Below are 23,176 nucleotides of genomic sequence, written 5' to 3'. Positions count from 1 at the left end.
TCATTGTGTTAAGAATTTGTTACCCATGGCCCGTTGCAAAACATCTTTCACGTCCTTGTTCCTTAGGCTGTAGATGAAAGGGTTCAGCATGGGGATGACAAAGGTGTAGAACACCGACACAGCTTTCCTGGGGTAGAGAGAAGATATCCAAGTGGGCTGGATGTACATGAATGCTGTAGTCCCATAAAATAAAGTCACAACTATCAGGTGGGAGGAGCAGGTGGAGAAGACTTTGCGGCGGCCGTCCGCGGAGCGAATTCTGAGGACGGCAGAGATGATATACACATAGGAGATGAGCACCGTCAAGGCAGTGCTGGCTATGACGAGGCCACACAAGGCAAACATCACAAGGTTATTGATGTAGGTGTCGCTGCAGGAGAGACTAATCACTGGAGGGCCATCGCAGAAGAAATGATCAATCTCTTTCGACCCGCAGAAGTCCAGCGTGAAGGTGAAGCCGGTTTGCACCATGGCATTCACACAGCCGCAGGCGTACGACCCCGCCACCAGCTGGATGCAAACCCACTTGGACATGGTGATGGGATACAGCAGCGGGTTGCAGATGGCGGTGAACCGATCGTACGCCATCGCCGCCAAGAGGAACGCTTCGGTTGTGATGAAGAGGCCAAAGAAGAAGAACTGGGTGGCACATCCATTATAGGAAATAGCTTTGCTTCCAGCCAGAAAGCTCACCATGGCTCTGGGGGCAATAACGGTGGAATAGCAGAGGTCTACGAGCGACAGGTTCATGAGGAAGAAGTACATGGGAGAGTGGAGGGAAGAGTTGGCACCGATAAGGAGGACCAGGAAGCTGTTTCCCAGCATGGTTACCATGTAAATCATCAGGAGTATCAGGAAGGGGACCAGCTGGAGCTCGAGTCCCTTTTCCAACCCCAGCAGGATGAACTCTGGGACGGCTGTTCTGTTCCCCTCTCTCACCGGCGCCATGGTGGCACAATCCTTGGGGAAAGGAATGAGAGAAGGATTAAGGAAGGAGAAATGAAGAAAATACAATGAATGGCTCAGTGAAAAGAGAGAAGATGGTGATGAGGGCAAGAGCCGAACCAACCTTACTTCCTTGTTTGGCCAGGCTGCTGGCCCAGTGGATAGAGGGAAAGCTGTAGATGTGATATAATTAGATTTTAGTAAGACTTTTGATACAATTGACATGGCACCTCCATAACAAAACTAGGAGAAGGTGGTATAGATTAGATCGATCTCAGAGGGGATAACACTTTGTTCGAAACACTGACAGTTATATTTACCAGAAGATCGATGCTCCAAAGGTTGACCTTCTGGCCTTTGATTTAGCGGGTCTAGTATAGACCCGCTAAATTGAATGCAGAAGGCTGCTCCCACCAGCATCTGGTGCTCCTCCTTTCACAAGGAGTAAAGGAAGCTGATAGGAAACACTCCCATTGGCCTCCCACAGTGTTGATGCCTCCAAGACTCAGATGACTGAGTTGGGGCTGGTTCTGTTTTGGGCGAGGAGGTTGGACTTGTTGACCCCTGAGGTCTCTTCCCACCGTGTGCTTCTATGATTCTCTGAATTGAGGACTAAGCCGGGGAGAATACCTGATAACTGTTTAGAAACGTGAGAAGAAATGTTGTAAGGAAGCCAGAAATCAATGCTTCTCCATGTCTACTGGAGACAGGAGAAGGAGGAGATGGGCTAATGTGTGGAAGAAAGGATAGGTAAGGAATGGTTAATCAATTTGAAGGGAAGATGTGGAATATTGGTCACTGGAGGGCTTTTTAAGAACAAGCTATTAAAACGTATGCCTGCAATTGTCAAGAGGTACTTGGTCCTCTCCCTCTGTTCACAGGAGTGAACAAGTTGACCTCTGAAACACATTCACAATCATGCAACCTCTGTCCCAGGATTTTGCTGTTAAAAAAGTCTATTTCATGTGAGTGTGCATCCTCGCAGGTAAAACTGGAATACAGCTTGAGCCTCTCTTGGGACCTGACCAGTGCTGAACAGTGGATGAGAAGCTGGATATGATTCAACAGTGTGCCATTGTAGCCAAGAAGGCTAATGGCATATTAGGGTGCATTAGGAGGAGATTGCCAGCAGATCCAGAGATGTCATTATTCCCCTTTATTCGGCTTTGGTGAGGCCACATCTGGAGTGTTGTCTCCAGTTCTGGGCCCCCCACTACAAAAAGGATGTGGACGCATTGGAAAGGGTCCAGCGGAAGGCAGCCAAAATGATTAGGGGGCTGGAGCATATGACTTATGAGGAGAGGCTGAGGGACTTGGGTCTGTTTAGTCTGCAGAAGCGAAGAGTGAGGGGGGATTTGATAGCAGCCTTCAACTTCCTGAAGGGAGGTTCCAAAGAGGCTGGAGAGAGGCTGTTCTCAGTAGTGACGGATGGCAGAACAAGGAGCAATGGTCTCAAGTTGTGGTGGGAGAGGTCTACGTTGGAGATTAGGAAAAACTATTTCACTAGGAGGGTGGTGAAGCACTGGAATGGGTTACCTAGGGAAGTAGTGGAGTCTCCATCCCTAGAGGTGTTTAAGTCTCGGCTTGACAAAGCCCTGGCCGGGTTGATTTAGTTGGGATTGGTCCTGCCTAGAGCCAGGGGCTGGACTTGATGACCTTCTGAGGTCTCTTCCAGTTCTATGGTTCTATGATTCTATGAACCAGAGAATGGCCAGACCATGGGAGGTCAATATTGGCTAGAAGCATCACTGCTCACTGGGCTCTAAGAGTATGTCTACACTGCAACACTATTTCAAAATAACAAGCACTATTCCAAAATAACTTAGTCCGCATCGACACAGCAGGCGGTTATTTCAAAATAGTGTTGAAATACTGTCAAGCTGGAGGACTTCTTCCTCCGACTCCTGTAACCCTAAGAGGAGTAAGGGATGTCAGAGGAAGAGTGCTTTTTTTCAAAATAAGTTCTGTGCAGACGCTCCCAATTTCGAAATAAGCTATTTCAAAATAAGTGAGGCAGTTGACATAGCTCAATTTGCATAGCTTATTTCGAGTTAAGCCCTGCAGTGTAGACTCATCCTAAGAAGACATTGAGAGGTCATATAGAGCTAAATAACAGCACAGAACATGAAGAGCCAAGAATGGTGGCAGTAAACAAACGTTATGGGACCTCGGTAAAATTGACCACAACCATGAAAAGTGACATCCAGCTAACTCACATCATGCCGGACCATGGAGGTTGCCAGACCAGAGAGTGCCAGACTAGAGAGATTCAACATGTACTCACAGGATAAATGTTACATGTTGAAGAAAGCCTCCGAACTCCGTGAATCTGAAGCCATTTCTTGAATATTGTTTGTTGTTGATGCCGATTGGCTCTGCTCTGCTGCTCCTGGGCCCGCCTGTGAAAATGCTCTGAAGCTATTGAAATTGTCCATTGGTGGACAGCCACGAGGGATGCAGAGATGCCTTTTCTCCTGGTCCTGTGGCTTCTGGAGGGAAACACACAAAAACAGACGTGAATGACTCATCTCAGACATGGATCCTTAATATTTCATGGTTTTATTTTCCACTCCCCTGTGAATCCCTGGAGAAGCGCCAAGGCAAATCAGAACAAATCACTTCCCCTAGAATTTCTGGAGCATTCAAGCAATAGGGAGAGATTCAGGGATTGTTACCCAAAGCAGGATGGTAGGGAGAGGTCCCTCATTGTGGAGAACACATCTGAAGACACGTCAGCCTCCGCACCCACAAGCAGATGTTGAGGGCCTATATTTTCAAACATGGGGATCTATGTTTGAAATAGCTTTTATTTTCCATGAGCAATTACGCTTTTCATCTGTGTCTCTCCAGACCAATTCTCCGAACAGGCTTGAAATTTGACGTTCAGTTGACAAAACGTGTTCAGGCTTCTGGGGCAAAGGGTGTTTTCTCTCCACTCACTGGAACATTAAATTTCTCTCTAATAATCAGGTTCTGGGTCTCACTATCTGCATTTCCAGCTTTAGCAGTTCCCTGTGGGTACGTCTACTTTGCAGAAGAAGATCAAAGCTGCCATTCTCGATCTTCCAGAGTTTGAACGAGCGGGTCTAGTGAAGACAAACTAATTTGAAGTCAGAGGGGTGTTCCAGTAGATGCTGGTAGTCCTGCTTCCACAAGGAGTAAAGGAAATTGAAGGAAGAGTGTTCCCCCTTCAACTTCCTGTAGTGTGGCCAGTGCCAAAAGTCAAGTTAAGCTACTTTGACTTCAGCTACGCAGTTAACGGGGCTGAAGTTCCGTATCTTGATTTGATTTTGTCCTGTAGTGTATGAAGATATCCCATAGTCCTGTCTTTTGTTTCGTGAAATGTTCAATGAATAACAAAGAAGTGTTCCTGCTCTTGCTCATCCAAAGTATCAATAACAAAAATAACTCTTTGCCGAGGGTATTCCAGACATCGGAATGTGTAAGTGTGACTGGAAAGGAGTTTCATACGGATTGATGTGCCCGACAAACCTGACTTGTTCATTAATTATAATGCCTGGCTTTTCCCCAATGCTTTTCAGTGGTAGCTCTCCACGCTTTTTTAAAAAGAGAATCAGAACTGTCAGGGTGGTAAAACCCTGCAATAAATCGCCCAGGGAGCTTGTGGAATCTCCATCTCTGCAGATATACAAGAGCAGGTTGGACAGACATCTGTTAGGGATGGCCGAGATGGTGCTTGGTCCTGCCGTGAAGGCAGGGGACAGTCCAAGATGCCCTCTCGAGGTCCATTCCAGTTCTAGGGATTCTTTCATCATCCCTGCTTTACGAGCCAAGGAATGATAAACCAGAGCTAATGCCCCTGGTTTTGCAGTGGTGGGTGATGCCCTCTCTCAGCGCAGATGGGGAAATAAGATTTTACCCGGACAGAGAAATGTTTCATTGTCCCTTTGGAGTGGGATTTTCAATGGAGGCTGGAGCCGATAAAAACTCAGCTGCCGGTGTCATTCTTTGTTTGGTTGATGCTTGATTCTCATCGACTCGTTTGAAAATCCCACCCGGACATTTCTCCTCCTTATTCCAACTGAGACTAGTCTGGCAAAGCTCATAAGGCCTTTCACTTGGTCACTTCTTTCCATCTCCCAGTTGCTGTCCACTCCTGGGCTATTTCATTCTCCGATGGGTTGGAAAGTTCTCCCTGGTAGCCAGGACTTCAGTGCCGCTTGGAAGGGCCCAGCACCCTGCTGCAGTAAATAATTAGCCATTATCAGTCATCTGCTAAATGAGGAGAAATTAGGGGGAAAGGATCTGGCCAGGGGATGCATCAGAAGTCCAGTGCAGAGACGAGACGCTCCTGCCTTCTAATGCCCTAAAATCCGTGTTAACAGAGGGCCTGACCAAAAGACGGGAAGTCCACGATGGTCTCTTCGTTCCTTCTGGCAGGCTTGGGAGAACCAAACAGAGCTCTCTCACCTGCAGATCCCCAGCAACGTGCCCAAGGCGGGTGAGCAGCGTTAGCTCATGTATTGACAGACAGGGAAACTGAGGCACAGAGGGGTTGTGTGACTTTCACACAGCAAGTCAGTGACAGAGGTAGGACAATCACCAACTCCTTATTTCCCATCTACCAGAGCAGGCCACAGCTGAAAAAGCCAACGCTATCAGATGAGCAGGATCCTTATAAGCATTCAGGTGCTCAGAGAGATGTTTCACAGCAGCTACGAGGATTGGGAGTGATGATTTGTAGGCACCTACATGCTTCTAAACCTCTCAGTGGAGACGCAATTCATTGGACACTCTAATTCTGAGACAAACTAATTCCCAGGAAATTGAGCGAGGGGTGGACATAGCCAGAGAGAGGGAAGAAATGGAAATATGTGACCCATACACCAGTGACTCACTGTAGGAAACGCTTTCCAACCACCGGTTGGGATCACAGCCGAACGTGGAGACCATGTTTTTTAACACACAGATCTACCCGGTCTCCCTTGAGTCCTTCACTCTGTTAATTTTTAATTGTTTGGAAACTTGAATGAAAATGTCCATGGGATGTTTTGGGCCATGAAAACAGCCCATGTCTGAGTGAAGTGAGTCATCCACTTTTCCTTTTCTATCTCATTGACTCAACAGCCTGCAGCTTCAGCGAGCACCACATCCCTGTGCCATTGGTGGTTGTGGCCTCTTACGCACACAGGAGTTAAAAAAGACGAGATAAAGACAGAATACGCAGATGCTGCGTCTAGATTGGCATGATTTTCCGGAAATGCTTTTAACGGAAAAGTTTTCCGTTAAAAGCATTTTCAGAACAGAACGTATAGATTGGCATGGACGCTTTTCCGCAAAAGCACTTTTTGCAGAAAAGCATCCGTGCCAATCTAGACACGCTTTTCCGCAAAAAAGCCCCGACCACCATTTTTGTGATCGGGGCTTTCTTGCGGAAAACAAATCTGAGCTGTCTACACTGGCCCTTTTGCGCAAAAGCTTTGTGCAAAAGGGACTTTTGCCTGAACAGGAGCAGCATAGTATTTCCACAAAAAGCACTGATTTCTTACAGTAGGAAGTCAGTGCTTTTGCGGAAATTCAAGCAGCCAGTGTAGACAGCTGGCAAGTTTTTCCGGAAAAGTGGCTGATTTTCCGGAAAAACTGGCCAGTCTAGACACAGCCAGAGAGAGGGAAGACATGGAAATATGTGACCCATACACCAGTGACTCACTGTAGGAAACGCTTTCCGACCACCGGCTGGGATCACAGCAGAACATGGAGACCATGTTTTTTAACACACAGATTTACCCGGTCTCCCTTGAGTCCTTCACTCTGTTAATTTTTAATTGTTTGGAAACTTGAATGAAAATGTCCATGGTTCTTTGAATCCTTGCCCTGGGGCAGGGCTAGGGAGAAGGGTGCAATATGCAGACAACCCCAGCTCTCTCTCACTGCAACAGCTTAGGGCCAGGTGAGAAGGATCTCACAGCTGGGGGAGTGGTGCATGTCCCCTGGCTGGGGCAGGTCCAGGTTTATCTGCCCCCTGCACTCCCCAGTCAGAGAGGAATGCAGCAAACTGGACACTCCCCTCGCTCCCTGTCAAAGGGGAACAGCCAGTAACATTTCCGTACAAATTGGAGGGGGGGAGCTTCAGTCCCCCAGAGCACCCTATAGGGCACCTGGCAGGGGGGAGACAGCTTGGGGCCAGCGCAGCCCCAGACAGGAGTGGGGAAGGCTCACAACCAGCTCCATCCAGCTGCCTGGGGATTCTCTCTCTGTTCTGTTTGGTTTTCTGAGACGCAATCCCATTCTGAGCACAACCCGTTTTCCTGGCACAACCCAACTCTTACGGCACTCTACATTATGATCACAGGGAGATGCGTACTGAATGTGGCGATCCTAGCTCTTCCCATGTAGGAGGAGTTCTTGAACGAACGCACAGACAGGCAGACACACGCACTGTTGTGCAGCCACACAATCTCAAATATATAGGGCAGATGCAGGAGGTTTAAATTATATTTCGGCGGCAGTCTCTCTGTCTCTATCTGTCTCTCACTACACACTTTGGAGGACCAAGCTTTTTAGCTTCTGTTGAGAGAACTAGCCACATCCCTCCTTCCTACCGTGTGTTCTCTCGTTAGAATGTAGCACCTCTAGATTCTGAGAAAAAAACGGTTCTGGAAAGAACGGTGCCTTTACTTATTAATCGAACAGATAAAGGTTTCATAAACAGCCTCTTACTAATTGCCCAGAGATTATACTGATTCGAATCTCCTCCACATCTCATTTCATCCTTACCCATTTCGCCTTACCTGCTTTGTTTACATGCGGCAACTCAGCAGGTCTTACAAATAAGCCTAGTTTATACTCCGCAGAACCGCTCTTGGGATGTGGTCTCCAGTGAATTTCACCATCTTCTCTACAATGGGCCAGCCCCTTGGCTTGGTAAGGGTCATCTCTGAGGTTAAAGACCAGCCGTGGGAATTAGAAAGCTTCATTCTGTGTTTTCACAGGCATGGCTGATCTCTGTGTGGTTGTTTCAGGTCTTTGTGTCTCAAATGGAAAAAGCTAACAGGCCAGATTCAGAAAGGTGGTTAAATGCTATTGGAATTTTAGGGACTTGGGATGCACCTATCAGGGGAGGGGGTTGGGCATGGGGGGGTTGAGGGCAGGAGATGAGAGGAGCATGCATCAGGGTAGGGGGTGGGAGGTGCAGGACTCGGGGCAGGGGACTGGGAGACGGGGGAACTTACCAGAGCTGCCTGAGGCATTGATAGAGGTGCTGCCCCAGTGACAGCTTCTCCCAGGGGGTCGGAACTGTGCTCCCCAGCTGGTGACTCACCCCATGGGGCTGGGGCTGTGTAGGCCTGCCCTGCCTGGCAGCTTGTTCAGAAAAGAGAAGATTGAGGGGGGACATGATAGCAGTTTTCAGGTATCTAAAAGGGTGTCGTAAGGAGGAGGGAGAAAACTTGTTCATCTTGGCCTCTGAGGATAGAGCAAGAAGCAATGGGCTTGAACTGCAGCAAGGGAAGTTAAAGTTGGACATTAGGAGAAACTTCCTACCTGTCCGGGTGGTGAAACACTGGAATAAATTGCCCAGAGAGGATGTGGAATCCCCATCACTGGAGACATTGAAGAGCAGGTTGGACAAACACCTGTCAGGGATGATCTAGATGGTGCTTAGTCCTGCCTGGAGGACAGGGGACTGGACTTGATGACCTCTCGAGGTCGTAAGTTCTAAGATTCTGTGACAAAGGCTGGACAAAGGCACCATTACACACTCAGGGTATGTCTACACTATCCCCCTTGTTCGAACTAGGGGGGGTAATGTAGTCATACGGAGTTGCAAATAAAGCCCGGGATTTGAATTTCCCGGGCTTCATTTGCATAAAGCCGGCCGGCGCCATTTTTAAATGCCGGCTAGTTCGGACCCCGTGCCGCGCGGCTACACGCGGCATGGACTAGCTAGTTCAGATTAGGCTTCCGTGTAGCCACGCGGCATGGGGTCCGAACTAGCCGGCATTTAAAAATGGCGCCGGCCGGCTTTATGCAAATGAAGCCCGGGAAATTCAAATCCCGGGCTTCATTTGCAACTCCATATGACTACATTACCCCCACTAGTTCGAACTAGGGGGGTAGTGTAGACATACCCTCATACAGGGAGTGGATTAAATCTTCTTCACTCATCGGAGGAGTCTTAAGGTTTTCCATGAACCAGGGGATGCAAGTGGGTATGAGAATTTTATGCTATATGGAGAAAGCCCACAGTCAAATCTCATGAATCATTATTATATGGGGAAACGTAATAAAGCTGTGCTTTACTGCAGACAGGTCAAAGTGAGCGCAGACTTTGTTAAGGTTCTTAAATATAAGATGAGCACAGACTTTGTTAAGGTTGTTAAATATATATTTAATTAGTTTTCCAAGGGTTCTGCCCACTTTCATCAAAACCAATAAGAGCCTCGTGTTTTACTTCCATGGGATCAAACCAAACAGACTCCTAGTCTGTGTTACCCAGGGTTTTCTGAACCCACAGCAGTGGTAAGTTATATGTTATCCTCCAGGCAGTCAGGAATAAATCAATAGGAACACAGCAATCCTATCTGATAATTTGAGTAAATATGCTTAATCTAAAACTGCAGGTCGATAGGCCAGGTCCTCAGTATGAGGGGAGGTCAGATGAAGATACGTAATTCCAGATACATAAGAAACATATCTGGAGTTGACATACCTTAAACCAAGCTTCAACACCATCCTCCCTGCAGCACGCCAAGGGGAGAAACACTACCATTGACTTCCCTTACTCCTCGTGAAGAGTAGGAGTATCAGTGTCAAAGGGGGAGCACTGAGCATTTTATTTAGTTGATCTTCCCTCCTGCAGTGGCACCCCTGGTGGCTCTGGTGTACGCCTGATGCAGCTCTTTGACTTTCAGGCGCACCTGCTCCTGGGGATCCCTATGTTCCTTTTGGGCCATGGTGACTGCTATGCTGCCGTAGACGGCCGTGTTCCTCCACCTAGTGTGGAGATCATGGATGTTGGGGGCCTGCCCCCAAACCTCAATGAGGTCCATGACCTCCGCACTAGTCCAAGAGGGCACACGCTGTCTATGGCCCCTGGCTGGCCCCTGGGTGCTGTGGGACTGGGCGGGGGACAGCTGGCTGTCACTGGCTGCCTGGCTCATTTTGGGGCCACTGGGTGAGTGGCAGAGATTCCTGGAAGGACTGGTTCTGGCAAGTGCCATCTGGCCAGAGTCTACCCCTTTAAGGGCCTCGGGGCTGGGGGAGAGCAGAGGAGTTTTCCTGGTTTGGCCCCGAGTGGCTGGAGGCCCCCTAATTCGAAATAAGTGTCTACACAGCACTTATTTTGAATTAGGCGTTATTCCTTGTAGAATGAGGTGTACCAAGTTCGAATTAAGCACTCCACTATTTTGAATTAAAGTAGAAATAGCGGTTTGTATGTATAGACGCTATTAAAGTTAATTCAAACTAACGGCTGTTAGTTCGAATTAACTTTGTAGTGTAGACATACCCTTAGGCTACGTCTACACTGGCACCGCGTCATTTTCACAATCGGGACTTTTTTGCAGAAAAGACTACTGTGCTGTCTACACTAGCCCTTTTCCGGAACAGTTTTTCCGGAAAAGGACTTTTGCCCGAATGGGAGCAGCATAGTTTTTCCGGAAAAACACTGACAATTTTACAGTAGATCGTCATTGCTTTTCTGGAAAAGTAAGCAGCCAGTGTAGACAGCTGGCAAGTTATTCCGGAAAAGTGACTGCTTTTCCGGAATAAGTGGCCCAGTGTAGACACAGCCTTAGAGACTAACAAAGAATGTAGATGGTATCATGAGCTTTTGTGGGCACAAAGTCCCTTCTTCAGATGACTGGAGTATTCAAAGTCCCTTCTGAAAAAATTTATGGTTGTTGATCATGATAGGAAATTAGCTAGTGCTATAATAACAATAACAACAACAACAGGTTGAACCCCTCTAGTCCAGCACCTTTTGGACCTGCCCGGTACTGAACCAGAGAAATTGCTGGACCACAGGTGGTCAATATTGTCTAGCACCACTTTCAACACTTCCACTGGTTGTTGGGCTGTTAGAAGACATTTAGGGGTAAATTAGAGCTAAATAACAGTGCAGTACACTGATAATCAGGACTGGTGGCTGTAAACAAACTTTATGGGACTACAGAAAACTTGACCACACCCATGGTGAGTGGACATCCGGCTAGCTAAAATCATGGAGGACCACAAAGGTTGCTGGACCAGAGGGTGCCGGACTAGAGAGGTTCAACCTATAACAAACAAACAAACAACAATAATAATAATAATATTGTGATGGAACAATAAAGGCCTATGCAACATTTCAATCATATGTCGGCCACTAAGGAACGCCTTCCGGTTATATTAGAATCGGACCGTCTGTTTAGACAATGACTTCAGTTTTCAAAATTGCTCTCGTCTCCTAATGAGAATCCTTTTGAGTTACGTGTCTTCACTAAAAATCCCAACCTGGATGAATTGCACCTAATGTATTATCAATTACTTGCATCTGACAGATGAATCAATAGAGGAAGTTATAATTTTCTTTGAAACACCTTTCTTTTTTTTTATTCTTAGATGTGGGTTTGGCACCAAGAATAAGCTACATTTTGGCTGAGAATGTTTAGAATAGCATTCGTAAATGTAAATTTCACTACATACACACCCATGGAGGAAAACAATTTCTATTGATAAACATCAATATGCACAGATATGCAAAGGAAGAAAAAACGTTGCTTACGAACATACTAGAGTTTGATTTACGGATGCTTGCTTTGTATACCTTTGATGCTGACAGTTTGTGTTTTAAATTGCTGGGAAGATGTATATATAGTCAATAAACAATTATAGTCTAATCTCCCTACTATCTGACCCTGCATAATTTCCTGCAATTATGAAAATTTAAATCAATCACCATTGAAAAGGAATAAATTCCATCACTTTGTACAACTGCCTATTGATGAATAGTTAAAATAGAAAGAAAAGAAACACTCCAACTATTGAACAGAAATATACGTTCTGTGATGCTGAAACGAAAACACCTATCACACAAATTGGGAGACCAATACAATTGTCCCCAACAGAAATTTGCACAAGGAGCCTTCCCACCAAGGTGAGCAGCAAAATATTTTCACAAGCCACAGGAATCTGAGGCCAGTGCTACACGTTTCAGAGGGGGCGCCGGCGGAGTCTGCATCTGCAAAACCAGCCCCATGGCATCTTAGATGTTTTCCAAAATATGGAGTTCTCCCAGCCCAACCAGAGGAGAGAAGGAGATGCAATAGGCAACTAACATCTGAAATGCCATGGCATGGAATGCAGAGCAGAGGACAATTCTGTTTCCAGGGTGGGTGGTACAATCTTTCAAATGGGAACGTAACCCTCCCAAAGTTTAGCCCATCCACACATGGCTGCAAGACGGCTTGCACTATCATGAGTTGAGGGCAGCCTAGCTTTTATGCCTATTGCTCCTTCCAGCAGGCCGATTCATTCCCACATCTACATAAGAACATAAGAACGGCTGTAGTGGGTCAGACCAAAGGTCCATCTAGCCCAGTAGCCTGTCTGCTGACATCTGTGGGTCCACATGAGTTCACATGGGCACCATACATTTATGGGCGACTTTTCTCAAGGCCCCCTTGACCTCCTTGTTTCTCAAGCTGTAGATGAGAGGGTTGATCAGGGGTGTCAGGACTGTGTAGAAGACAGAGAACGTTTTGCTCAGGTTTCTTAGCCTACTGGTGTCTGGGAACATGTACACAATGAGAATGGTGCCATAGAAAATGATAACCACTAGAAGGTGGGAAGCGCAGGTGGAGAAGGCCTTTTGCCTCCCAATGGTGGACGGGATTCTCAGGATGGTGCCGATGATATAAACGTAGGACATCAAGGTGAACAGGAACGGGAAAAGGGCAGTTACGGCCGTGGTGAGCAGACTAAGCCAGGTGATGAGTGTGATGTCATTGCAAGAGAGTTTGAGCACAGGGAGAAAATCGCAAAAGAAATGGTCAATTTCATTGGGGCCACAGAAGGTGAATCGGGACACAAAACAGATGATTAACGTACAGTTCAGAAAGCCGCTTAGCCAAGACCCGGCCGCAAGCTGGAGGAGAAGCCGGTCATTCATCAGGGTGGCATAATGCAGGGGTTTGCAGATGGCTAAATACCGGTCGTAAGACATGGCGGCGAGAAGAGAGCATTCTGTCGGTACCAGGGAGCCAAAGAAATACAATTGCACAATACAGCCCCTCACAGAGATGGTTCTGTCCCCCGTCAGGAGCCCGGCCAGCATCCGGGGCAGGATGGTGGAACTGTAACAGACCTCCAAACAGGACAGGTTCCCCAGGAAGAAGTACATGGGAGTGTGAAGGTGCGGATCGGCCACCACCAACACCACGATGAGGAGGTTCCCAGCCATGGTCAAAATGTAGATCACTAGGAACAGCAGGAAGAGAAAAATGTGCAGATGAGGGAGGTTCCTGAATCCCAAGAGGATGAACTGAGTGATGACTGTTTGATTGTCTTCTTCTGTATTCTCCATTAAGGACAACTGGGTAAAGAGACAAACACAGGTGGAACCTCTCTAGTCTGGCACCTTCAGGACCCGAACCAGAGAAGTTGCCGAACCACCGGAGGTCAATATTGGAGTGAGTTCTTTTTATTTCACCAGAGCAAATAAACTGACCAATGCATGTAATGCTGTTCAATAATGTTTAATCATCCTTGTATACCCAGCCTACACATACCCATGGCCAATCAGGTCTCTTCATAACAGTGTCAGCATTGTCACACTATTTTACTGCATTGGAGCAAGGAAAGAAATACATAAAGCATAAAAAGCATTCTTAACGCTTAACAGCACTACCAACCCTTCCTCTGCTTGTTTGGCTCTTTAGGGGGTAATTTAGGGCTAAATAACAGTACAAAACACAGAGCCAGGACTGGGGACTGTAAACAAACTTCCTAGGAGTACAGAAACATGGCCACATCCATGACACGTGGAGATCCAGCTAACTCAAATCGTGCCGGACCATGGATGTTGCCAGATTAGAGAGTGCCGGACCAGAGAGTGCCGGATTAGAGAGGTTCAGCTTGTGCTAATTTGCAGAGATATAGCCTCAAAGATACAGTGATGAACTCCCATTGGTATAGGGTCAAATTATAAACATATTTAGGTACCAGAGGGATTTTCAAAAGCATTTAGATAGTTATACTCATGGTATAGCCAACTAGATGTCTAAATACCGCTGGAAATCTGATCTTTGATGAAGGCTTCAGGAAGCTGGCTCATGGAATATTTGAAGACCATTCACTGATTTTAAAATCTCACTAGATACCTACCTACATTTTAGGCACCTAAACACCATTAAAGTGTTGCTTGCTTTTACTGAATCAGCACCGTAAACGAGCTGTGTAAATCAACAACCCATCTGTGGTTCTGCAAGGACCAAATCCAGCCAAATTCAGCTTCTCTGAGAAGCAACAAGAGATCTCTCGTGAATAATTCCACCAGGTCTAATTCTGAGCATGCAGGAATGATTTTTAATTGGTATACCAACTGAATGGGTGTCACTTGTCTAGGAAGCATTCCCAATTTCCAGCTGTCTGGGTGATGTTGTAATCAGGACCTTTGAAGGTGGAGTACATGTTTGGCATACATTCCTATGTATTATGTTTTCCTTGCTTCACTCAATACATGTATGGTAACTGGGGAAGGTATCAGATATCACTTTTTACTTTAGGAGTGATTGGAAACTCATATTTTGTTTGTTTCACAGAAAAAAATTGTTGATTTTTTTTGTCAAAAAATTGAAAGCCATGTTTTGTGGGGGACTCAAAATGACGTTTTTCCACCAAAAGGTCAAAATTTGCCTTTTGACAATTTTTCGAGTTCAATTTTTTTTAGTTTGTGTCTGGGTGTGGTTGTGGGTTTTTTGTTTTGTTTTATTTTGTTTTGTAACATTTCCCATGGAAAGCCAAAACTACTCATAGAAAAACTAGTTGAAAATCCCAATTTTCCATAAAAAATTCAGTAACAATTTCATGGCTCGCCTTTAACCAGTTGTATTGAACACATAATCAAACATTAAATAACATAACCCAAACAAGCTTTATAAAACCCTCCTATCTATCTATCTATCTATCTATCTATCTATCTATCTATCTATCTATCTATCTATCTATCTATCTATCTATCTAACTTTTCCTCAAAGAAACGGATAAATAAGTAGCGAATCTGGATGAAGAATGTCACTGTTATTAGCTGCACTTAACTGCCATTGATACATCCGATAAATTGTTGTGTGAACAAATCATCATTCAGTTTAGAAAAGCTATAATCGGGCTACAGAGAAGGTCTCGCCAACATGCAGGCACCTGTCCACAGGTCATATCTTCCCAAACCGGCTATTATTTTTCTTTATTTTTTCAAAAGAGCTGATTCGGCTTGGCCCAGTAAAAATATGGTCACATGGGAAAAACAGTAAGATGGATTGAAAGCTGCCTCAATCATTGGCTCAGTGTGTAGTGATCCATGACTCAATGTCTAGTTGGCAACCAGTTTCAAGCGGGGTGTCCCAAGGGTTGGTCCTGGGGCCAGTGTTATTGAACATCTTTATGAATTACCTGGCTGAGACGATGGATTGCAGCCTCAGCAACTTTGCGGATGTCACGAAGCCAGGGGGAGAGGTAAATACATTGGAGGGCGGGAATAGGGTCCAGAGTGACCTAGACAAATTGGAAGATTGGGTCAAAGGAAATCTGATGAGGTTCAATAAAGACAAGTGCAGCGTCCTGCCCTTGGGATGGAAGAATCATAGGCCCTGCTACAAGCTGGGGTCCGACTGACTAAGCAGCAGTTTGGCAGAAAAGAACCTGGGGATTGCAGTGGATGAGAAGCTGGAGAAGAGTCAACAGGGCGTCTTTGTAGCCAAGAAGGCTAATGGCATATTAGGCTGCATTAGGAGATGCATTGCCATCAGATCCAGAGAAGTGATTATTCCCCTTTATTCAGCACTGGTGAGGCCACATCTGGAGTACCGTGTCAGAAAAGATGAGGACACATTAGAGGGTCCAGCGGAGGGCAACAAAAATGAGTGAGGGGCTGGAGCACATGACAGGAGAGGATGAGGGATTTGGGCTTCTTTATTCTGCAGTAGAGAAGAGTGAGGGGGGATTTGAGAGCAGCCTTAAAGAGGGATTCCAAAGAGGATGGAGAGAGGCTGTTCTCAGTGGTGGCAGATGCAGAACAAGGAGCAATGGTCTCAAGTTGCAGTGGGGGAGGTCTAGGTTGGATATTAGGAAAAAAACTACTTCATTAGTAGGAGGTGGTGAAACACTGGGAAGGGTAACCTAGGGTGGTGGTGGACTCTCCCTAAAAGTTTTTAAGTCACAGCTTGACAAAGCCCTGGCTTGGATGATTGAGTTGGGGTTGACCCTGCTCTGGGAGGGAGGTTGGAATTGATGACCTCCTGAGGTCTCTTCCAACCCTAATCTTTTATAATTCTGATTCTATGAAATAGTGATCAAAACCCAAAACAAAAGAGTGCTGTTTCTCATTCTTACACTAAACTTAGAAAACTGAAACATTGTTGGGCTTAAAAATTAGTGTGAAATATCAAAGAGCAGAACCCAATACAAGCAATCAAATAAACTGTGAAACTCAAGGGAAGGCTCAAAAGCTAAGAGCAAGAGACAGACAAATAGGTCCTTTATCCTCCAACGGGCTTATAAAACCACAAACAAAACAAAAAAACAAAGCACATAACATTTTTGATGGAAAAATTTTGACCATACCTAAAATTTACCTTTGGTTGCGAGTACGAAGTGGTTAGCTATGGGAAGAATCGCAGTTTTCCACTATCAGTCTCTTATCGTCTTCTTTGTACACGCTCACTATTAATGTTCTTTTCTATTGTTTCCTTGATGAGATGTCCTGCTATCCTAGGTCCTCCGTTTGGCTTTCTGCATTACCCCAAAGCCCCTCATACGTTTTCTCTTGGTTATTATAGGCTTTGTAAAAGAAAGCAGCCCCTCCGGGGCAGTTGGTGATAGAAAAATCACAGCAGAAACCGATTGCATGTCGTCATATTTAAATTAGCCTAACGCTTGACTATATGCTATTTTGCATTTCCAAAGAGAGCAATTGATTAGACTGGAGGCAACATTGCTACAAATATCCCTGAGAAATAATTGCATCAAGGCCACATTTTCAGGTGGGACTAGTGTACAGGACTGACAAAATTATGTGAGACATCGGTTGGGATTTTCAGTGGTCTTGATGAGTATTAACCATTCAACTCCTTTGTGGAGGTGTGGGGGTGTCAGGCACCTACTTTTCATGGCCTCTTGGAACATCCCAGCCTGCGCTGATAGATGCATGGAGGGTTTCAAGAAAAGGACAAGACTTAAACATTTACAGGACAGTCGAGTTTTTGATGGTTAAAAGGGTTCTATTGAAAGGACTCCCAGCCTATGTCTACGCTATCAGAGTTTTTCTGGGATACTGGAGGTATCCCAGAAAAACTCTGCCACGTCCAGGGAACGCATCCACTTTTTCAGAAGTTTCCAGAAAGTGGGTGCGTTCTTTCGGAAGCCTTGTATTCCTCATTTTATGAGGAATAAGAGATGTTCCAAAAGAGAGGTTGGCCCCATGTAGATGGGTCAAATGTTGTAAACACCTCTTCCGAAAAAAAAACCCCTCGAAAAAGAACGCTGTCTAGATGTAGCCTGAGGGTACATCTACACTGTATTGTAAAGGACGGATCAGACTCAGATGGAAGACCAAACTTCCCGACAATCCACATGCAAACCTTTCAGAGTCAGTGTGGGCTTTTGGCTCTAATGACATTGAGTCTGTCTGGTAAATTGCGGGTGGAAATGTACACAGAAAACCCCAAATCCACAAGGCAACAGGAGTTCATTGATAGACAGTAATTGCCCCCTGTATTCTGAGGTTAAGGAGAATAATTGTTCTCCCTTCTCCTTGTAACATCCTTTTAGGTACTCGAAAGCCCTTCCCACTGCCATGTTAGAGAAATTGAAATAATATTGGGAATACCAAATAATCATGTGTTCATTTGGCCCTCGGGCCCTTGAACCGTGTTTTACACTTTCACAAAGATGGCTGGGGACCTGGATGGGATTTCTTAAAAAACATATCCAGTTCAAATTGCAGCTCTCCATTGAGATTTTCACACCCATGACTATTTACATTGGATTAGGATCTGTTTTTACCTAAAATACCTACAACTGAATGGGAGATACAAGTCTAAAATATCCTCAGTGTCTTTTTCCTATCACCCAGGGTGCATTGATTGATAAGAACTTGGAGCATTTAGATGGTTCCTCTCTGACTCTTGATTTGATTTATTCCCGTTTCAATCACTTCCTCTGAAAATGTTCGGAAACCCGACATATCTCCAAAGCCCTCCTTAGGGCCTCCTTTACCTCTGTTTCTCAGGCTGTAGATGAGAGGATTAATGAGAGGTGACAAGACGATACAGAAGACAGAAAACACTTTATTTGGGGCTCTCAGTGCACCCGTTAGCAGCAAGTGTAAAATCAATCATTTCTTTTCCCCCATGATTAAGCTGTCCTGCAGTGACACATTTCTGATGACCTTTGTATTGGCCTCTGTAGACATTGTTCTCCCATTTCTGTTGACCCTGATATCCTATGTGTGTATCATCTCCACCATCCAGAGGATCCCGTTTACCACTGGAAAACAAAAAGCCTTTTCCACCTGCTCCTCCCACATCATTGTGGTGAAAGTTTTCTGGATTTCCATCAGACAATCAGCCAGCAGATCAACCACTAGGATTCAAGGAGAAGGAATTTTCCATTAGAGGAATGAAAGCAAATTAGCCACCAGGTCAACTCCATTGGATCCATTTGATCGATTGGGTGTACCTGGTGTCCCAAAAGCAAATCAGACATCAGGTCAACCCTACCTCATACCATGGGTTTTTGTGCTAACTTGAAAGTCACCAGGTCAACCCAATGAATCAAGACAGCAGTCTCGCTATGGCCATGTGGCCACCCCAGCCCTCAGGGGCTTCCAAGCCCACAGACAATGCCCTGGTTGGTAATTGACACTTCCTGGTCACAAAGCTCTTGCTCTTGTTCTACAGGAGGCTGAAGGAAACCCCTCAGCAAGGACGGCTCCTTCCGTGAGGGACAGAGAAGAGACCCAGCCTCTACCCCTCATCTTGAATCCTAGAGACTGACCCAAGGATCGCAAAAGGTTGACCTGGTGCTCCGCTTGCTTTCAGGACACCAGGTCAACCCTTTGGGATCCTTGGGTCAGTCTCTAGGATTAAAAGTTGGGGGTAGAAATTGAGTTGGTGTCCTGGAATAAAGCTGGACACCAGGTCAACCCCATTTAACACTATTGGTTTACTGGAGGACCTGAAATCAAGGGGGCCACCAGGTTAACCCATATGAATTCCATAGGTGTACTGATCGTCCCTATTGGTAACTGGCCATCAGGTCAACTTCATAGGATTCTATAGGTTTACCTGGTGGCTTCAAATGAAGCTGGCCAGCAGGTCAACCCCTTAACTTCTATGGGGATTCCTTGGTCTCCTGAAAGGAAGCTGACAAGCAGGTCAGCCCCTTTGCATCCTCTGGGACTTACTGGGGGCTGAGAAGCAAGGGGGTCAGCAGGTCAACCCCATTGATGTCTTTTGGTTTACCAGGTGTCCTAAAACAAACTGGCCACCAGGTGAACCACATTGGATCCCTTTGGTTAACTAGGTGACCTTAAGGCAAACCAGGTCCCTGGACAAACCTATGGCATACCCTGGGTTTCCATTGCTGCCCTCAAAGCCACCAGGTCAACCCAACAGGGATAGGCAGCAGTCTCACTCCGGCCATACGGCCACCCCAGCCTAGGAGCGAGGGGCAGGCACCCTCAGGACTTCCAAACCCACAGACAAAGCCCTCGGGAACCTCTCCCATTGACACTTGCTGGTCACAACGCTCTTGCTCTTGTTCTACAGGAGGCTGAAGGAAACCCCCCTGTTATGTTAACGCCCTCCCCCATCACACTAACTCACAGTGTAGACAAAGCCTATGGATTAACCTGCTGTGCTGAAATAAACTGGCCATGAGGTCAACCGCTTTGGAATCCACGATGCACCTACTGTCCTAATAGGAAGCTAGCCATCAGGTCAACCCCTGTAGACACTATGTGTTTACCTGGTGTCCTGAAAAGAAGCTGGCCATCAGGTCAACCCCTTTAGACTCTAAGGGTTGACCTGGTGGCCTGGAAGGAAGCCAATCACCAGGTCAACCCTTTCGGATCCTTGGGTCACTCTTTAGGTTTCGGGGTAGGAGTGGAGGAGTTTCATTTTGTGTCCTGAATGAAAGATAGAAACCAGGCTAGCGCCAGTCAACACTATTGGTTTATCAGATGGCCTGAAATGCAGTTAGTCACAAGGTAAATCCCTTACCTTCTATGGGGTTTACCTGGTCTCCTGAAAGGAAGCTGACAAGCAGGTCAGCCCCTTTGCATCCTCTGGGTTTTACTGGAGTCTGGAAGCAAACGGGTCAGCAGGTCAACCCCATTGATGTCTATCGGTTTACCAGGTGTCCTAAAAGCAAACTGGCCACCAGGTGAACCACACTGGATCCATTTGGTTTATCAGGTGACCTTAAAGTAAACCAGGTCTCAGGCCAAACTTATGGCATATTATGGATTTTTCTGACCTCAAAGCCACCAGGTCAACCCAGCAGGGTGAGCCAGCAGTCTCACTCCGGCCATACGGCCACCCCAGCCTAGGAGCGAGGGGCAGGCGCCCTCAGGACTTCCAAACCCACAGACAAAGCCCTCGGTAACCTCTCCCATTTATACTTGCTGGTCACAAGGCTCTTGCTCTTGTTCTACAGGAGGCTGAAGGAAACCCCCCTGTTATACACTCAGCAATGAGGACTCCCTCCGTGTGGGCAGAGGAGAGACCCAGCGCTCCAGGGACGAGGTGTCTGTGGACGTTCCCGCCGGAGCAAAGAACGTCGGCAGTCGCGACTCTGCCATAGACGGAGTCATCACCACTTGAGGAAGCTGGATTCTCCGCAACCTCAGACACCCCTTAACGCCAGTGGACGTGACCCTGACTCTGAGAGAGACCCCAGACAGAGAGAGACAGATGGGGTGTCCCTCTACTGGGCCCCCCGGGGCGAGATTCAGCCCAGCCGCAGCAGATTACACAAGGTACTTAGGTGAAGAGGGGACTGGGGGACAGAGCAAGGCTGAAGGGCTTCTGGGCTCTGATCCCCCCTTTGCACCAGCCTGAGTCCCCCAACTCAGGACTTTTCCCAGCATGTAACCTGCCGAATAAACCATGTGACACAGCTCCGGGCCAAGCCGTCAGAATGAGGGGAGGGAAAAGGGCAGCCCTGCCTCCGCCCAGGCTGGGCACAGAATCCCCCCAGCCTTCTGGAACTCTCCTGTGGGGAGAGAGCTGGAATTCCAGCCCTTTGGGACTTCCAGAGCCGGGTTCCATGGCAGTTACACTGAGAGGTGGACAGAGCGGGGAGACCCCGAAACCCCTCTCCTCTGATTAGGGGCAGAGATCAAACGGTTTCTCTCCCCACAGATTTCAGAATAAAACACTTGGTCTCTCTGCTTTCTTCTCTCAATTTTTTTAAAAGTCTGTTTTAACATATTTCAATTTTGTACCTTTTCATTTATGTAATTCCACTTAGATGCCTTCCTTTATTTTATTGTTGTATATGCATTTTTCGTCAGTGCAACTTTCTATAATTTTATTTTTCCTGTCATTTTTTTATATTTGACATATTATCATCATTGCTGTTATTATGTGTGTTGATTTATTTTTAATTTTTAATACTTGTTTGCAATTTGTTTGTTACTATTGTTAATTGACCAACTATTTTTAAGTTTATTTTATTGTATTTTTAGACTCTTGGCCAGCTTTCATTTTGGGAAGTTTTCCCCTAATAGTTTTGAGACCAAGAAACTAGGCCTGAGGCTATCCTCTGAACTGTAGGGAGGTGTGGTTGTAGATGCAGCCTTTGAATTTAAAGTATTTAATTAGTGTTCCTGAAATGAAGCTGGCCTTCAGCTCAACCCTTTTAGAATCTACGGGTTTGCTTGCTGTCCTGGAAGTAACTTGGCCATTAGGTCAACCCATGAGATTCTATGGGTTTACCTGGTCTCCTGAAAGCAAGCAGGTCAACCCTGTTGGATTCTTAATGTCTACCTGGTCTCCTGAAGGAAAGCTGACCACCAGGTCAACCTTTTGGGAACTTTGTCAATCTTTAGGATTCAAGGATGTGGGTAGAGGTTTAGTTGGTGTCCTGAAATAAAGGTGGACACTACGTCAACTCTTTTGCATTCCAAGGGTTTACTGTTTGTCGTTAAAGGGAGCTGACCATCTGGTCAACCCAGTAGGATCCTATGGGTTTCCCTGGTGGCTTCAAATGAAGCAGGTCATCAAGTCAACCCCTTAGTTTATATGGGGTTTATCTGGTCTCCTGAAAGGAAACTGACAATCGGGTCAGCCCCTTTACATTCTGTGGGTTTTTCTGGTGTCTGGAAGCAAGAAAATGTGCAAAGAGATCACGACTCATACAAATGAGTCCCTTATTAGTGTATTTTTTGCCAAGAAAACTCATAGTGTAAACGTAGCCTATGGGTTTACCTGCTGTCCTGAAATGAAGTTGGCCATTAGGTTAAACCATGAGATTATATGGGTTTACCTGGTCTCCTGAAAGAAAGCTGACCACCAGGTCAACCATTTGGGACCCATGTGTCAATCACTAGGATTCAAGGATGGGGGTAGAGGTTGAATTGGTGCCCTGAAATCAAGGTGGTCACCATGTCAACTCCTTTGCATTCCAAGATTTTACTGGTTATCCTTAAAAGGAAGCTGGCCATCTGGTCAACCCAGTAGGATCCTATGGGTTTACCTGGTGGCTTCAAACAAAGCTGGCCCTCAGGTCAACCCTTTAGATTCTAGGGGGTTTACCTGGTCTCCTGAAAGGAAGTTGACAATCAGGTCAGCCCCTTTGCATTCTCTGGGTTTTCCTGGTGTCTTGAAGCAAACAGGTCAGCAGGTCAGCCCCATTGAAGTCTATGGGTTTATCAGGTTCCTAAAAGCAGACTGGCCACCAGGTAAACTACTGTGGAGCCTTTTGGTTGACCAGGTGACCTTAAAGCAAACCAGGTCCTTGGACACACCTATGGCATACCATGGGTTTAACTGCTGCCCTTAAAGCCAAC

At 46.2% G+C, this 23,176-nt stretch overlaps 2 protein-coding genes across 2 annotated transcripts; both read right to left on the bottom strand.

Moving 5' to 3' along the window:
* LOC102448856 (olfactory receptor OR9H1-like) lies at positions 1-948 on the bottom strand. Its single transcript, XM_014579834.2, has one exon. It carries the CDS (start codon positions 946-948, stop codon positions 1-3), a length of 948 nt encoding a protein of 315 aa, XP_014435320.2.
* Positions 949-11,295: 10,347 nt separating this feature from the next.
* LOC102448613 (olfactory receptor 6N1-like) lies at positions 11,296-13,471 on the bottom strand. The gene is made up of 2 exons (XM_006135723.2): positions 12,554-13,471; positions 11,296-11,325 (listed from the first exon to the last, which is right to left on the bottom strand). The coding sequence occupies exons 1-2, from the start codon at positions 13,469-13,471 to the stop codon at positions 11,296-11,298; spliced, it is 948 nt and encodes a 315-aa protein (XP_006135785.2).
* Between the last annotated feature and the right edge of the window lie 9,705 nt (positions 13,472-23,176).

The sequence above is a fragment of the Pelodiscus sinensis genome, chromosome 30, assembly GCF_049634645.1.
Source record: "Pelodiscus sinensis isolate JC-2024 chromosome 30, ASM4963464v1, whole genome shotgun sequence".
In the NCBI taxonomy this organism is placed as follows: Eukaryota; Metazoa; Chordata; order Testudines; family Trionychidae; genus Pelodiscus; species Pelodiscus sinensis.
This window is presented reverse-complemented; position numbering and strand designations above follow the sequence as displayed.

Bases quoted from the DNA above. Each gene is read 5' to 3' on its own strand.
- LOC102448856 (XM_014579834.2), bottom strand. From the start codon at position 948: ATGGCGCCGGTGAGAGAGGGGAACAGAACAGCCGTCCCAGAGTTCATC.
- LOC102448613 (XM_006135723.2), bottom strand. From the start codon at position 13,471: ATGGAGAATACAGAAGAAGACAATCAAACAGTCATCACTCAGTTCATC. The intron at 11,326-12,553 runs GTCGCCCATAAA...TGAAAACTGAAG, and splicing joins TCAAGGGGGCCTTGAGAAAA to TCATTGTCTAAACAGACGGT.